This window comes from Melanotaenia boesemani, chromosome 20 (assembly GCF_017639745.1).
Source record: "Melanotaenia boesemani isolate fMelBoe1 chromosome 20, fMelBoe1.pri, whole genome shotgun sequence".
In the NCBI taxonomy this organism is placed as follows: domain Eukaryota; kingdom Metazoa; phylum Chordata; class Actinopteri; order Atheriniformes; family Melanotaeniidae; genus Melanotaenia; species Melanotaenia boesemani.
Genome location: NC_055701.1, coordinates 8,452,359 through 8,469,667, shown reverse-complemented (window position 1 = coordinate 8,469,667; position 17,309 = coordinate 8,452,359). Strand labels below are relative to the sequence as shown.

The 17,309-nt window shown below is 39.7% G+C and overlaps 1 protein-coding gene across 6 annotated transcripts in view; it reads right to left on the bottom strand.

Moving 5' to 3' along the window:
• Window positions 1-1,220: 1,220 nt before the first annotated feature.
• LOC121631349 (apoptosis-stimulating of p53 protein 1-like) overlaps window positions 1,221-17,309 on the bottom strand; it is a 55,206-nt gene continuing 39,117 nt past the window's right edge. For 3 of the 6 annotated variants that reach the window (XM_041972203.1, XM_041972201.1, XM_041972206.1), the window contains 19 exons: window positions 16,015-16,071; window positions 14,559-14,679; window positions 14,307-14,386; window positions 14,050-14,217; window positions 13,788-13,928; window positions 13,509-13,704; window positions 13,042-13,170; window positions 8,681-8,748; window positions 8,278-8,488; window positions 7,967-8,194; window positions 7,646-7,861; window positions 7,134-7,284; window positions 6,993-7,030; window positions 6,540-6,907; window positions 6,303-6,440; window positions 4,539-4,672; window positions 4,000-4,166; window positions 3,684-3,883; window positions 1,221-2,825 (listed from right to left, as the gene is read on the bottom strand). In XM_041972203.1, coding sequence (XP_041828137.1) covers window positions 2,784-2,825; window positions 3,684-3,883; window positions 4,000-4,166; window positions 4,539-4,672; window positions 6,303-6,440; window positions 6,540-6,907; window positions 6,993-7,030; window positions 7,134-7,284; window positions 7,646-7,861; window positions 7,967-8,194; window positions 8,278-8,488; window positions 8,681-8,748; window positions 13,042-13,170; window positions 13,509-13,704; window positions 13,788-13,928; window positions 14,050-14,217; window positions 14,307-14,386; window positions 14,559-14,679; window positions 16,015-16,071 — 2,853 coding nt within the window. In that variant the 3' untranslated portion in view covers window positions 1,221-2,783. The remainder of the gene's footprint in view (window positions 2,826-3,683; window positions 3,884-3,999; window positions 4,167-4,538; window positions 4,673-6,302; window positions 6,441-6,539; window positions 6,908-6,992; window positions 7,031-7,133; window positions 7,285-7,645; window positions 7,862-7,966; window positions 8,195-8,277; window positions 8,489-8,680; window positions 8,749-13,041; window positions 13,171-13,508; window positions 13,705-13,787; window positions 13,929-14,049; window positions 14,218-14,306; window positions 14,387-14,558; window positions 14,680-16,014; window positions 16,072-17,309) is intronic. The other 3 variants (XM_041972202.1, XM_041972204.1, XM_041972205.1) reach the window with 3 other exon arrangements.

Genomic DNA, 17,309 nt, shown 5'->3' with positions numbered 1-17,309 from the left:
TCAGGAGCTTCTCACATAACTGTGCAGGATGAATTGTGTTAAAAGCACTTGACAAACAACATGATCCTCAAAGTGCTGCCTGTTTGGTGAGAATGTGCCCTCTGAAGCAGGTAGATTATGGTGCTTTCAGCCCCGAGTCCACTACAAGCAAACTGTAATGGGTCCTGAAAGGTGTTCACTTGCTTATGTGATATTTTTTTTTATTGATTATAAAGTCTTAATATGTATGAATTATTTAAAATGCTTTATAAATCTCTTACAAATTTACAAATAAGGCAATATACAATTATATTTGAAAAATAGCTTGTAAAATGACCCAAATAAGCCGCAGAGCTCAGAGCAGTGGTTTGTGGTGGTTAGCACCGCAGCCTCACAGAAAGAAGATTGCTGGCCAGCCGACGCTTGAACCTCGGAGACGGTGGCCTTTCTGTGTGGAGTTTCCACGTTCTCCCGGTGTATGCGTGGGTTCTCTCCGGGTTCTCCGGCTTCCTCCCACCGTCCAAAGACATGCATGTTAGGTTAATTGGTGGCTCTAAATTCTCCCTAGGAGTGAGTGTGTGTGTCAGTGGTTGTTTGTCCCTATGTGCTCGCCTTGCAGTGGACTGGTGACATGTCCAGGGTGTACCCTGCCTCTCCCCTGTTTAATTCTGGGATTGCCTCCAGCTTATCCGCGACCCGTAATGTACTAAGCAGTAGAAAATGAATGAGCTCAAAGTACAATATCACCATAGGTACACTAACTTTGTCCAACCAACTGGTCAAAATTTTAAAGGAAAAGGAAAGAAAAACAAGCAAATTTGCACATTACAGATGCAGAAACCACAAAGATTCGGTTTAAGTTTGTGGGTTTCTGATCTGTTTGTTTATGGGGTTTGACCTCAGACAAATCCGTCCACAATATCTCATAAGCTCCTCACAGAATTTACATGTCAGTCTTAATTGGAACACCAAGTAGTAACTACTAACAACAATCTAGCACTATCCTGTCACAGTTCAGTCTGTTCTGCCTGTATGGAGAAAAAAATCAACTTAATATTGTCACTAAAGTGTAATACATGAATTTTAAACTCTGTAAACCATTTTGTACAAAACTTTAGATACTTGCAAATATGTGTTATATATCAGACATATATATATATATATATATATATATATATATATATATATATGTATGTATTTTGGTCAGAAACTTGAGTCACAGAAGCAGCTTTCATTCTGTGTAAGGATTATACTTTTATTATTTTTTACATTAGCTGTATACTTACAGGTTGCATATACACAAAGTAATGGTATGTACTCCTCAGAACAATGTCCCTCTCTCACATCAAACACCTCTATGCTTATTGCTTCTCATTTTTACACAGCATGGGTTCAAGGAAATATTTTTCTTGCATCAAACCTTTCCTGAACACTAGGTGGCAGCAGTGAGTGGCGACAGCACAGAAAGAAACAAGAAACATATTCTACAAATAATAACAGCAATAATAATAATTAAAAAACAACTCTTTGTTTTAAATAAAACAACAAAATTAGAGGAATAAAAGAGTGAGAAACTGACACTGAAAAGTTTTTTTTACTCTTCAGATTCTTTCATTCAGTCTGGTCTGACTATCCCCATAATAACACTGACATATTCTCTATTTTAGGTTTGTCAATAGGGGGCTAAAATGTGACTGAGTTTGCTTCTAAAAAATATTTTAAACACTGAGCAGCCAGAATTTATCATTTGACTTATTTTACAGCAGATTAAAACTTTAACACTGACTTTTTGGTTGTTGTATCTTCTTATTAATTTAAGTGTCTAAGCAGTGTTGCACCGAGATGAGGACCAGTCTCTAGTCTAAACTGTGTCTACCTCTCACTTCTAAATCCATCTTCTCCACATACTTTCTTCCTTCCTTTTCTGCTTCTTCCTCCTGTGTTACCTGCAGCAGAAGTGACGTTGACTTGGCAGCAAAAACTCTGGTTGAATCGACATAAACATGGAATACTGAGAGCTGGAGACATCTGTAATGGTTCACAGATGTGTTTTGTATCAGCTCATGAAAGAAGAACCAAAATATTCCTCTGATACAACATCCAGCCTTGCGTGGGCTGATGCAGCCCTCAGCTACCATGTGTCACCGCTTGCGGCTGCACTTCTAACATTTCTCCTCCCAAACTCTGTAAACACGCCAGCTGCTCCATCAACAGATCTGACGCATCCAGACACTCCCTACTTTCCTCTCTCCATCTTCACTTACACATCTCACTTCTCACACATACTTTCATCTGATCTTACCTGTAAATTTGGGCTTTTTTTTTTTTTTTTTTTTCTAAATATTTTTTAAAATTAAAACCATACAAAAATAAAGTGACATTATTATGGTTAAAAATCTTTGGAGAATGTCAAAAGCTATTAAATGTCCAAGCTGGTGTTTTGATGATCTAAAGCTGGGTGGAACTTGAAGCTACATCCAAAAGTTAATTTAGTAACACTTTGATTTTTTTTCAGCATGTCTCATGCTGCTGAAGTTGTCAAGTTGTGATCACTGAAAACAAAGTCCAGGCAGGTGGAAATATATTCGGTTTCTACCATAAAGTGGCTCGGATGCATCCAGACAAACAGAATACAGCAGCTCCTTCTTTCTCCTTTTTCTACTCTTTTTGCCACATGACTACCTCCACCCTTCATTCTGTCTCTGTCGCATGCTCCTCCTGCTCCTTCTTTTCCCTCTCCTCCTCTTCTTCTTCTTGTTTCTGTGTACATACACCCTCTGCGACTGGCCCTCCTGATCCAGGCTTTATGCCAGAGAGCGCTGTCTGGGTTTGATCCTTGGATACAGCTGGAAAAAGAGCAAGACAGGGAGGGTCACCACATCTATTAACATTGTTTTCAAGGCGTCTGAACATCATGGAAGCAACTTTAAGAATCTACATGGTGGTGAATCTGAGGTGCGTTTCTCTTTTAAATATCAGCTGCTGTAGATTTATTTAAATTGGATCATAATAAACTGGCTTGAATTGATTATGTCTGTAAAATGCTTTAAGATGACGCTATGTAAACAAAGCTGAATTGAATTGTCCTGCATTCGTGATGAAAAAAAAAAAATCAGTGTAGCATAACCCTTTTATATTTTCTGTAAATTTAACCTGAAAGCCGATTATGCCCAACTTTTTGTGAGTTGTGTAGATAAAAATGCAACACTCATAAAATACACAATAGATCTAAGACATTAAAACATTAATAAAATAGAGAAACTGGTTTCATGGGAAATCAGAAGGTAGAATCCTGAGTTCCCAGTTGGAAAAATGAACCATAAAGCCCACATAAAGTCAATTTTGGACTAAGAAAGTTGAAGGAACCTTTTTAGCCCCAATTTTAGAATTTAACATGGCTGTCCTGAGTGTAAATAGTGGTGATAGTGGATGTACAACCACTCTTAATTAGCATTTCTGTCAGCTTATAGCCCAATTTCTATCAGTGATCACCTTGCTTCAGTTTATGCAAATACAAAATACAATGTAAAGAACTTGTTTTTCATATTATATTACTAATAACCATGTAAATAATAATTATAATTATCACGTTAGCCCCTGATCTGATGGTAGTTTGAAGAGACTTAGTGTTTTAATAATATAGCCGGCTTTGAAGCTTTCAGTCATTTCATTTACAATGATGTGACTTTGTTGTGTTTTCTCACCCCTAGCAGGTTTCTAGGTATGTATCCTTCACGGTCGTTTTGCCGTGCCCACCACCACTCTGTCTCATTGTCGTCACGGCGACGCAGCACGGTCAGGGCATCGCCCTCCTTGAAGGAGAGCTCATCAGGCTGCTGGGCAGTGTAGTCCCATAGAGCGTAGGCTAAACCTTTGTTCATCACACCCAACTTCTCCTGTACACCTGCCAGAGTCAAAACAATACCTGATATACAGATAAACGTACTATTTTGGCAGAGAATTATTTCTCTTTTGCGTTTGGCTGGGCTGACTTGTCACGAGTGTCCGTATAAAACCTACCATACAGGAACTGAGAACACTGAGTGTAGCCCTCCTCCATTTCCTCACATTTGTCTGCCGCAGTTTCAACATCACTAATTGTTGTGGCAAAAATGGCAGCCCCAGACTCCACCAGCATCTTACAGAGGTGGACGCTGTTACACGAAGCTGCACAGTGAAGAGGAGTCCTGCAAGGAACATCCAACAACAAAGAACAAAAATGTGAATGGATGCATTTTTATCTCTAAAGAGATGCTGCATTGTGAAACAGGCTGACACTGAGTAAACATGAGTTCAGTCAGACGCATCAGTAATTACATCATTTGAATACAGACTCTCATTATGTATGGTAATCTCCTCCTTTAATGTTGCAGAGCCAGTCAAGTCAGAAATTAATTTATAAAGTCAGTTATCTCTGTCACTGCTGCCGGCGTTACAAGCTTGAGCACTGCTGCCTGGACTCTGCTCATTACTCAAAATTCCTCCTGCCTTTCAGCAACCATTGCTCCATTATAAGTCTGGATTAATATATGATTTGTTGACTAAATGGAGGCACTAACCATCCGTCACTGTCGGCTGCATTTACATTAACTCCAAAGTCCAGCAGGAACTTCACAATATGGTGATGACCGGCACAGACAGCATTGTGAAGAGGCGTTATCCCTTCATCATTGGGCATGCTGGGGTTTTCCACCTGAAAGGCAAAACATTGGTATGTTGACAGATTATATGTAAACCTAACAATGAAACACCACAGAGGACAACAAAGCATTTTTTAACAGATTAGAAGTTTGTGATTCATTTACTTGGGGGCTGATATCAAATTGAGCTGTACGGGAAGGATCTGATTGTTCCTTTTAAAGTATCAGAGTGCAGCTTGAAAAGTCCGTACTTTGGTTTAGAGAGAAATACGAGGGAGTGATGGAGATTTGCAACTAAAGAGATGAGGCTTTGATCTCAGAGCTGCTATAACACACTGTAATACAGACTGTTTCTTCTATAGTAACTCTGCACACCTTACAACTGAGACCACTTCTCCTCTCGACTCAGCTGCAGAAGATCAGCCCCAAGGTTAGTCAAGCTCAGTGAAAGGTTTCCTCTTCAAAAGGCTAATTGTAGGGAGGGTTTAGACTTCAGCTAAATACCTTCCACAACAGAGATTAGAGCATTTCCGAAGCAGAGAAATGAAAAGATTTAAGCAGGAGACATGCAATTTTATGACAATTACACTTTCCAAGCAGTTAATAATGGAGTCCAGCAAGGCTCTGTACTTGGCCCACATTTTTTTAAATGCGATATCATGATGTCTACCCTGATCTCATTCACTTCCTGAGACTTTAGCTGCCCTCTTGGGTCTAGGTTTTGCAGTGTATAATCTTTTATACAAATCAAAATTGATCAAAATAGTGCAAAGCCTGCTGCAATTCTATAATTTAGTTATTTGCACACTGTTTTATTGAGGTTTTCTTTTATATTATATGGGAATGTTTTAAGGACACATTTTGTTACTCATTTGACAGCATAATGACGGTCATTATGCACATTTCTGGAGCCACTGCTGCAAGCGAATATCAACAAACTAGCCGTTTTTAACATGCACCATGGCTAATTCAGCAAAGAAATACAAGCAGATGTTGTTGGAGGAAGAGAGAAAGGTACAGATCAAGAGATAATATAAGAGATACGAGTCAAGATGAAACTGTCTTTTATTGGCTGGACAGAGCACACAATATAGGTAGGATGCAAGATGGATGACGATGATAGGGGGCGTGTTACTGGGAACATCTGCCAAAGTTCCATTGTCCATCTTTAACTTTGCTTAAGAGATGTCTTTACTTTTAATATGAATCTGCTTGTGAAGCAAAGCTTTTCTCAATTTCTCCTTGTATTCTTGCAAAGTTTAAAGATGTAACATAACACAATGGAGCATCAGAATCTCAAATCAAAATGACCAGTTTTGCTTTAATCTCATTACATGGTTGGTCCACTTCAAGGACCACTTCACTTTCATGTTTAATACAAGTTTTTTGAAATGCTATGAGAAAACAGACTTAGGAAAGGACAGGTGTGCCTGTTTTAGTTTTAGTTGTTCCAGGGCAGTCTTTATATAGAAATAAATAAAGTCATATTTTGACTTTGAGGAATAGTTTTTAACTATGGATGATGGACAGCATATCTAGAAAGCCCTACTATATCCGCATTATACAAATTCTTTAGTTTTGAATTGTGACGACCTCTGCAAACACACAAAAAAAGCTTGACAAATATGTAAAATAAAAATGAACATGTAGAAACTCTAATTGCAACGTAATGTTATATTTTACCTCATAAATGATCCTCTGCACCAGATCAAATTCTCCCTCTAAAGAAGCATCAAGCAGCAGCGCCAGAGGGTTAAACTTGACTCTCAGACCGTGGCCTGTCCGTTCTGATGACGGTTTCTTTAGGTTGGTTCGCTTCACCTGCAAATGGAGAATTTAAAAGATAAAAGAAAAAAAACAAAGAATTTTATATACTGATGTTTTCCCATAAGTACTGATTTTAATATGTTTTATGTGTACCTTAGGCAGTGAAGCTGGGGCAGGAGGTGATGGAGAAGGGGAGGCGTGGCCCACTGAGTTTTTGCCAGGACTCGATCCTCGGTGGTTGTTATTATTCTGATCTTCTGGCTTCTCAGGTGCAGGGGGCGGACTGGGCTGGCTTGATGAAGACCCATTACTGCTACTTTCTGCTACTGCTGTTGTCTCTTTGGGTGTTTCTATGGTAACTGAGGGATGAGACGAGCGGCGAGAATCTGAGTTCAGGTTTTGACTTTCAGCCTCCATGACTGCCACCATGACATGTTTGTCCCCTGGTTCTACATTCCCATTGGCTGAGTGGATGTTGTCCATGTCTCCCAAAAGGCAGTCAGGCTGGTAGAAAGTGTTGCCTGGAACAGAGGGGAACTTAAATTTGTGCATCATCATTTTAAGTAAATGCAACATGAACATTGTAGAGTATCTACGGCTTTTTACCTGAGCCACCCTCCATCCCTCCTGCCAATGTATTGAACCTGCAATTCAACACAAAATGAACCTTTTCTTAGCCTTGATCTGATTACCGTTTCAGTTTACAGTTTATTTTTCAGGCGTGGTAAAACATATAGTATCACTAACCTCTGATACAGCAGTTTTTGGATGTTTGGCCCTTGTGGGCCCTCAGGTTCAGTGATGGAGCTCCGCTTCTTGAGGGGTCGTGGAGCATTGCTGAGGCGTCGGCGCAAAACATCCAGGTCGGCATCACTCTGGTATCGTAGCTGAGAATGAGCTGCAGAGATGAGAAATCAAAATATTTAGCAGTGTGAAAAGTCTCATTTATTTACTTTTGCTGCTTCCAAGTCCACACCAATACTTAATTTTCTGAAGAATTGCTCTTGAGGAAAATTATTTTACTATAGAGTAAGGAGATTTTTCCTTAATAACCAAGGATGTGTCCACAATTTAGCTGTATGACTTTCATTATGAATTCTTCTAAACATATTTTCAGCCGTTTGAACAAAAAGAGATAGAACAATATGTCAGAAAATATGTATTAACAAAATTGTAGTTTAAATTTAATATCTCATACAGCATGAAGCAGAATCCGATTTATTAGTGGAGTCCAGTTTGATTCAAACTCTAGTACCTACCCACTGGGGTGAGCTTAGTGGGACTAAGGGGACGAGGAATGTTGTCTACACTTGGTGGAGGAACGATTTGCCCATCACTGCCTTCTCCTCCTCCCTTTCCTCCATCTTTATCTGTAACATCCTCTCCTGCTGCTTTCACTCCTCCTCCTCCTCCGTGGATGAAAGGAACAGGAGATGGAGAGGAGGAAGAGGTGGGGAGGATGGGCTTACCATAAACTGTGGAAAGAAAGCGAATTGGAGGTAGTTATTTATCTTCCTTTGCAAACACTGTTAAAACATTTACTAAATATATAGAAGTTCATTTAGAATTGTATTTATTACCTGCTTTGACAGCAGTCCTGTTGCTGAGAGATCCATAGTTTTTGGCCTGAGGTTGCTGGAGGTACATGCTGTAAATGGAGCTGCTGTTCATTGTGGCAGGGCCCTTACGTGGGGACTGTGGCCTGGAGGGATGGTCTGGGACGTATGGGCGTACAGCCACTGCTGGAGGGGGATCTGTACGGTCCATTTGTGGAGACAGTGGAGAAGGCTGAGAAGAGGTGGCAGAACCTAACAGCACAGACAAAAATATGTGATTCCACAGTTATTTGTAAAGTTTAGTATTTACTTATCTGAAAAAGGCCTCGGATTACCTTGGGTTGAATTAGGAGGAACAGAAATCCGCTGCTGTACTTGCTGTGAAGAGGAAGATGTTGATGAAGATGAGGAGGCAGCATTGCTGGTGTGGGATCGGGGCCAACCCAGCGTGCCTGGGGCAGAGCGGGGCAGTGAGCTTGTGGCACAGTGATGCCCAGCTGCCTGGTGGGTGGCACTGGGGTACGTACCATAACCAGAGGGAAGCTGCTGGAAAGAAGATATAATCAGACTTTTCCACTAAACACCTCCTCAAGTGTCCTCAAAGTAAGTTTTCCTTTTGTGTGGAAAAGTTCACTAATATAGGAGCCTCACAGCGGCCTCGAGATAAATGTGGGATATCTTAATGTTGCCGTAATATCACTTCTTAGACATGGATATGTTCAGAAAAAAACACAGTACCTGTTCTGGACTGTTGGTCCTCCAGTCCGGTACACTTTTACCGATGCTCGACCATGACGCTTCATTGGCTGAACAGAGAATTAGAAGGGGAAGAGGGGAGGAGTTAAGAGACAGGAGCGAGGTTAACACATGAGGGCAATTAAGGAGAAACAAACCAACATAAATCCAAAGGAAAATGACAAAGTTCCATGGATTTTAAAGTTGGTAAGAAGTAAAATAGAGTTAGTAGTTAGGGGGAGTTCATGGCTTGAAAAGAAAGAGCTACACGATCATATTTGTCATTATAAAGACAGAATGAAAGTTTGAGGGCTCACATACTAGAAATTAGCTGCCATTTATGAAACACACACAGCTCTGCAAAACAAATATAGAAGCATGTCATTATCCACACATACATAAAAACAGCACATGCACATGACAATTATGGTGCATTACCTCAAGTCAACATAACAAGTGTGTAATATTTATACCAGACTCTCAGTTATCTGGTTGTTCATTATTTAAAGTAACATGTCTCACATAAAGTCACCTTAATACAGCAGATGCTCTTTAATCTATAAACTGCTTAATAAAACTGCATATTCTTCCCTGAAAATGTTTAGCACCATAACAGGGTAAGAATAAGAGGAAAATCTTTTTAACCATGAGGGTGGTGGTAAAATTTCTGGGTTGTGTATCAGCTATTTTGTCAGTATCTTACAACCAAATAGCAAACATTTGTAGCGACGGACTGCTGCCGTTGCACAATGGCCGCTGTCTCTGCTGTGCTGTTCAGCTATTTTTACCAGATAAAAAAAAAAAAAAAACAATAAAAACACAAAGTTGTAGCCCTGAAAGTTAAAAAAAAAAGCTGTTAAACCATGAATTCAGCTGAGGGGCGGGTCTGTTACCAAATCTTTTCTGTCGATATGTGAAGGTAAAGGTTAGGGCCCAACTTTAACCCTACGCTTATAGATGAAATAGCCTTGTGATTAAGTCTGGTGATCACCAAAGTTTGTTTTAAGTAGTGAACAGTGTCTCAGGCTGGAATTACTGTTAAAACGGCAAGAAAAGTGGAGCTTTTTCTAACTATTATTTATCCTGGTAACAGTTGGCCTAATCTATTGTTAAAGTTTAAAACTGTTACCTAATGCTTTGGCACAGATGCTGCTGTTTGGCGCAGCCACATCACAGATCTGGCTCTTTCCAGACTAATACTGATTAACTACTGAACCTGGGAGCTCTGGAACCAGTACCGTAAGCTGTGCTGTGCAACCTGTTGACTGCCACTGCAGTAACCTGCTGACCTCAGGAAGAAAACAGTCACGACAGGAAACAAACAGTCAGCTTTGTGTTAGGTGGAAACTTGGCCTTTGGCCAGCGAGCCCAGATTAGAAGCAGCCAGCCTGAGAGTTGAGAAAAGACAGCACAGGGTTGAACGACACATTACGTCCTGGCGCAGAGGACAAAAGGGAAACTTAGGTTAATGGTATTAAACTTGCCATTAATCACACGTTCCCTTTTGGTAACTCTTAATGTTTCTGTGCATTTTCAGAAAAGTAAAGCAGCAGTTTTGTAAAACAACAGCACTTCCAAATTGTGTGAAAATTTCTCTTATACTCTGAAGCTACAATAATACTTAATAATTTAGCTTAATTTAACAACTGGAAGCACAGAACTTTAGAAACAAAATTTAACTTGCTAATGAGAACAAGCTATAGTACAATTTTACCTGTTTTTCACTCAAGATAAGCAAATAAGCTCCTGACTGTGAACTGAAAAGGCAGGTTCTGTGTTTACATCTATGGATTTATGAATATGTATTTAAAGTTTAATTATGGCACGTTGGCAAAACATAAGCTGCAGTGCATCAGTGAGACTGAATCTGATTGCCTGTAAAAGAACAAGACAAAATCATTTTTAAATGTCTTGTCAAAGTCCAAGTGAAGTGAAATTAAATCCACGTTTTGAGTTTGTTTTATTGCAGAAAAATGTGTAATTAACCCGCCAAACAAAAGATAAAAACAATCATTAAGTCAGTAAAATTAAGTTTGATAACCCAATCTGAAAAGAAAATGAGCAGTCTCTGCTCTGAGACACTGCGGAGGTTTTCAACTCCATCACTGTGTCTGTGCATAAAAACAATCCACTGTCCACTGACTGTGATTACTCTTCTAACTGGGATTTTCTGAGTAGGCATGCAGCACTCTGACTTCTGCTGTTTGGTAACTGTTACAAAATGAATCTATGATCTGCAGCTCAACTACATGCTCATACAGTCGGTAACAACTGCAGTATAAAATCTTAGCCTTGAGGGGTAGAACAGTTAGATAGATAGTTGTCGGATACACAGATTACTACAATGGTTGGCAGATTGGAGGCTTAAAATGCTTTCACAAAATACTTTGCATCCAAACTTTTTCAAGTCTGCACAACACATCTGCTCTGGGCAAACACAATGCCGCATATGCCATCCATGTGGACTGCGCTGAAGCAACAAGTACAACTTGGGGACAGCAATCTGTGATGAAACATGGACGTATCCAATCAGATCAGCTTCTGAACAAGCCTAAACATTCTGAGCTTCCTCCTTTGCCCTGCAAATATTAATTTATCATTTCAATAACAACTGGCACCAACACTTGCCACAAACATCTCGGGTGCATCATTTTCTTGCTTTAAATACTCCCAGTTTCTTGTACTTCATGGAGCTCCAACTTCATAATCCATGTCACATTTTCCACCAAAATGTCTAAATTTATTTACTCAGACTTTAAAGGTACAGCATGTAAGAATGATTGACATCTAGTGGTAATGATGGGAATAGAAATGACTTCAAATGCCAAACAGAGAATGAATGAGTTCTCATACAGTTATTTGTAGTAAAATGGTAACACAAATATGGCAGATGCCATTTATGTGGACTTACAGCAAGTAGATATAAAGGATTATTCTTAGAGAATAAAAACATGACATGATATTAAAAAAATGTTTTTTTTAAATATATACAGTACCAGTGAAAAGTTTGGACACACTTTCTTATTAAATTTAATGGAAAAGTGCATCAAAACTTTTGACTGGTAGTATTAACAATATAAAACTGTATTATCTCTGACAGATTTCTGTTTCATAATCAGAAATTCCTGCTATGATTTTTATGAACGTCCACATTCTGTATTCAGTATTAATAACAACATTTGTCAAAGCTCTAATCTCTCTGATGACAGCAACCACAGCTGCCATGACCCTCCAAACTCCCCCTTACATAAAACCTCTCCTACGCTCACTCTTTACACATATTGTATACAGTATAACTACAGGTTTACATAGCTCAGACTTCCTTTCATTCATCTGTTGTGCCTGCCTGTGAAGTAGCCTGTTGCCATGATTTACAACTATGTATTTTTGACATTATGTAAGCAGTGGTAATAAATAGAACTGTAGCATTTGGTTTGGCATTCAGGAACACAATGGGATTTGTAACAGTGCTGGTTCAACACACTCTGCTTATACCCAGGAGTACTTCCACTAAGTATGACTGCTTAGCTATTTCCAGCACCAAGCTGCTAGATTACTGTAAGTATAATTAATTATAAGACAAATTCCTCCTTCAGAATGATGACAATAACACTGACAAGGATGGTGCGTGGTGTATCTCTTCTGTTATGCCTATGCACACTCATTTCCCAACAATTCTTCTCATTTTTAAACTCTTACTGAGAACTTTTCTAATATTAGCCAGACAGCATGAAGGAATAATAAGCTATGAGTCTGAGTCCAGATTGTGGTTTGCCCTCAGTTTATTTTTTGAGGCAGTTTCCTATCCCCAGGCAGCTGCTGACTATCAGATGTCTTGTCCGTGTCCTTATACACATGACCCTTACACTTTAAGGTCATTTTGTGAAGCTGATTTAATTATGTTCACCCTCCCCTTACCAGCTGGTCTGCATAGTTGCACAGGCTCAAGCATCCTCTTTGGCTAAGATGATGTCTGCTTTGCATCTAGCCCTTTTCTTTTGCACCACAGCTAACTGCTAAAACAGACAAATACACGGCTTCACACAACTAAGTTGAGAAGTTTGTTTGATTTAGCATCTCCAATAAAATAGAGGTTAGAAATCCACAATTAATATTTTTCTACAACTGCATCAAAAACCATGAAAATATGTTGTTTTTGACTTTTTGCACGCAGTTGAGAGGAGTTAGAAACTAATTCTTTTCTACACACTGTATGATTTTAATATCTGCTATTATAAAGATGCAGACCTTAGTTTTGGTTATTTCACAAGTTGTGCTTAAACACTGCACAGAGGAGGTGGTAATCCACTACCAGTGGAGCTAGTGGTGAGTATGTTTCTATAGCGAACCTATCCAGGACTCACTGTTGTTACTGTCGTCCCCTTGAGGGGACCGAGGTCCCCCCCGCGTCTCAGTGGGCTCAGACAGGATGATGTCTAAATCTGACTCTTTCCACTGGTTGGGAGGCTTCCTGATGCCACTCCTGTCCTCCTCTGAACGGCAATGAAAGACAATCACAAGACCAACCACGAGACAGTAACAACCACCAAAATATATAACACAAAAAACAATATGAACATCATCATGATGATGTCATAATGAAAGCCACATAAGATATACCACCACCAAAACAAGCAACAGCACAGCAATCACAAAGTCACCAGGATAAGTCAGTAACATTGAAGGTAACAACAACAGATAAGGGGAAGGAAAAAAAAAGGGTCAACAAACAGGAAAAAAGAAATATAAGGACAGTATGTTAGAGCTCAGAAAGAAATTTAAGTCATTTATAAAACTCTAAAAATGCCAAACAAGAAGTATAAATGCCAACCTGAGAGGGAGCGAATGTGGCTGAGTGGGGTGGGCTTGGTTGGAGGGTCAGCAGGCATGGGGTACCCAGCCTCCTGTCTTCCCTCGGCTGGAACCTGTATGTAGGGGCAGACAGCCGCCACTCGGCCTGAAACTCCAGCACTTGGGTGGGGAGCATTCTGAGGGGAGGACTGGCCTCCACCATTCATACGACTCAACTGGGGACAGAGAGATACAAAGAGACTGTCAAGTAAAGTTAATTATCATGAGAAGTTTAAATGACTGGTGTAATGTTTCATACTTCTGCTCGCTTCCTATGCAGCCGTTCTCTAAGGTCACCGATACGTTGATCCATTACTGTCACCTGCATGTTCCTCTTGTTCAGCAGCTCCTTGTTTTGGGCCAACTTGCTGCTTTGCTCCAGGTTATGACGGTTGCGAGCCTGAAACACACAGTATTAGAGGGTTTACACTCTGAAAAATGTTTCTAATAAAAAAAAAAAAGAATTGCTCATTTGTAATGAGAAAGCAGCTTTAGAGAGTTTGTGAGAAAGTGTGATTTACCTGCAGCTCCTGGTAGAGTTTCCTCAGCTCCAGGGCTGCAGGGCCAGACAGGGGTGACCCTTTGTGTCCAGTGGTACCACTTTGTGACCCGGTGGTTGTTCCTTGAGCTGGTCCACCAGCATGCAGCTGAAGGCGTCCTCTCCTCAAGTCCTCCAGTTGCTGGGTAAGCTAGTAAAACAAAAATCAAAAACTTAACAAATGATCTGCAGCAGCATAACAACTTTTTGCATCAGACCCAAGTCGATCTTCAGCATTACCTGGTCAACTCTGACCACTGCAGACTGCAGCTCCGCCTGCTTCTCCTGAAACAGGCTGCTCACATGATCAATCTCTGCAGCTGGAAACGACAGATGGAAGCCAGAGAAAAGTCACTGCTGTGTCATCGTTTAAGTTAAATATTTTTCAGTTTGTTAAAGGCCTTGCGCTGCTTTCCCTTGTGTTTTAGATTATATTCCTGGTGCATGGTCTTTTTAAAATGCAGCTGTGAACTGCGGCGTGCTTATGCTTACAGAGGTTTCCGTTGATCAGTTTGCTGTAGTCGACTTGTCCTCTCATGGCTCGGATCTTCTTCAGCTTTGCTTCCTGAGTCTCGACTCGCTCCTTTAGTCGCTGCAGCTTCTCAGCTTCAGACTAGAAAACGAGAAACGACACCCTGTAAAAATCTCATTAAATATCTGCATTTGCATGCAATGTTAACAGCTTCTGGAAAGCAATCTAAAGTTCTTCCCAGACCTCCCAGATGAGAGTTGTGTTAATGTTCATCGGTCGGGTTTTAACCCAGAAAGCCTTGCTGGAGTTAACTTTTCAGCTTATATTGAAAAAAAAAGGATATGCCTCACATTACAGTATATTTGAAACACAAAGCAATCAGTTCTGCTTTTTATACAACACCATACACAACTCTTTACCCATGTTGCTTGCATATTGCCATGGAAACGGAAACTAGGGGCAGATTATTTGAAACCTGTGTTAACATAAATGGAATTATGGTATATAAGTTTAGTTTTCCAGGCTTTTTAAAAGAAATGCAGAGCTCTTCTTCGAATGTTGACTACCTTTTCATCTGTTTTCTGTCAAGATGGTCCCACACTGCTCCAATACTTTTGAAGGGCTCAGGGGAGGATTCATCACTCCATTCATCAGACCTGTTGCCACTGATGGGTCGCTGAAGTTCATGTGCCATTTGGCAAATCAGCCTTTTCTCCCTGTTTCCCTTCCTATCCCTACCATGGAGACCATTTCTAATGAGGCTTTGGCCGACAGGAGACGGATCAGTTGAAGGTCCAGATGCATCTCACAGGTCCTCTCATTTTTTCCTATTTCTTAAGGAAATTAATTTCAGATCCTGGTGTAGATAGTTTTGTTTGGCCTGAATAATTCTTGTTTTGTCAGCCATTTGTCCAGTTTCCTCTAATGTTTTAAGGACACACTGCCCACCATGCCGAGATATGCCAAAATTTTCATCTCATATCCCTTCTGGAATCACTTTGATGAAACAAAAAAAATTAAAAGAACAAAAAACTACTTCATGTCAGACTTATCTTTGGTATTTCTCATAGAGGCAGCTAAAGAAATTGGAACAAATCATGTACTTTTGTGAGCGACTGTTAGTAAGAAAGTGATTTAAAACTGGTTATTTCACAAAACTGGCTCATCTTTTGAGTTAGATGCTATTTCATGTTTGAATGATAAATAGGTCAGAGTTTGGTAGTTTTAAAAAGCAAACAAAAACACTCAAGGAATGGACTCAATATGAGGAAAAAAGTAGCAGATGACCAAAGAGAATCTTTAAAATATCTTTGGAAAGCCTGACACATTTATTCCAAGACCACTTTAAAAGATTAATTGAAAATCTGGCTGATTGGAAGCAAAATACAAAGAAATGAGGGGTTGATAAAGCTAGGGACCCGCCCAGGCCGTACTCAGCTGGGAAACTCTGCACCCCCACAGTCATCTGTAACCCACCTGTGTCTGCCCGTGGTTAGATCTCCCTCCCTGCTGAAGATACCTCAGTCTCTGCTCCTACGCAGAAAAAAGATAAGTCATTTTAACATTTATCAAAATTTAACAGCTGTTATTTGACAAAAATTCCTTATTTATATTACACCATAATATAATGTAAACAATTTATTAAATGTTTTCAAGTGAATAATGCATCATCATAACATAACAATCTGGTTTTGATTAAAGAATGTGTGTTTGGAGAATGTTTCTAGTTATTAATCAAAGATTCATCCTGAGTTGTTGACTGACCAACATGCTGCCAGGTTCTTGCACACACACACACACACACACACACACACACACACACACACACACACACACACACACACACACACACACACACCGTGGCATATTTTATTACAGCAGTTTTCTATTTATCTAGCTGTCATTCAAAATTTATTCTGTTTCTACTTTGGAGTGCAAAAATTCACACACTATGATCCACAGATAATTGAATAGTTTCAATGTGGTCATTCACTAATTCACACTTTGTATAAATACAATGCAGTGGTTTGTAATGTTGGTGTTTCTCACTTGGTACATAAGTATACACAAACTGAATAGCTGCAATTTTCTCATTTCTGTTAATTTATTCCACCACAGAACAGGTTAATAATATTTTCACTGCAGATATTGTAGCAGAAAAGACTCATGAATAAAAACAAAAGCATTCATTTTATGTGGGCTGATAAACTGAACTACTGTGAACCATTTTTGTCTCATTTTTAAATGTCCGTTATTTCAAAAGGTGTGTTTGCACTGTTGTCAATCCATGGACCTTGATGTAAATCCTGTCATGGCCCTGCTTCTGTATGATTTATGGGGGTGATATCCAAAAATAGCAACTATGCAGACTAAGCTCCTGTGAGTTAGGCTCCTCTCTGTTTTCTCCAAAAATTAAAGGCTTGCAGATTTTGCATTCAGCTGGAATGCTAAATTCACCAAGTTAGTACAATCATGTCCTGTTGAAGAGCAACACCTTCTCATATAATGAAGGTCTGAACAAAAACGCCCCATCCAGCTGAAGTCTAAACACCAAAATAAGTCATTTTTCTGAGCACCTGAGAGCTCCTCAGCCTGCTTCCAACCTTGTTTACCTGTTCTTTCAGCCATTGATTTCCACTTAAGTTGTATGTATCTGTGTACTGGAAAAGCATGTACTCTATAAAACAAATAGTCTACAAGGGAAACAACAGGCAGAAAGAGATAAAGGAAAACAATCCTTCCATGTGTGATGCTGACTGAGGCAGTTTACA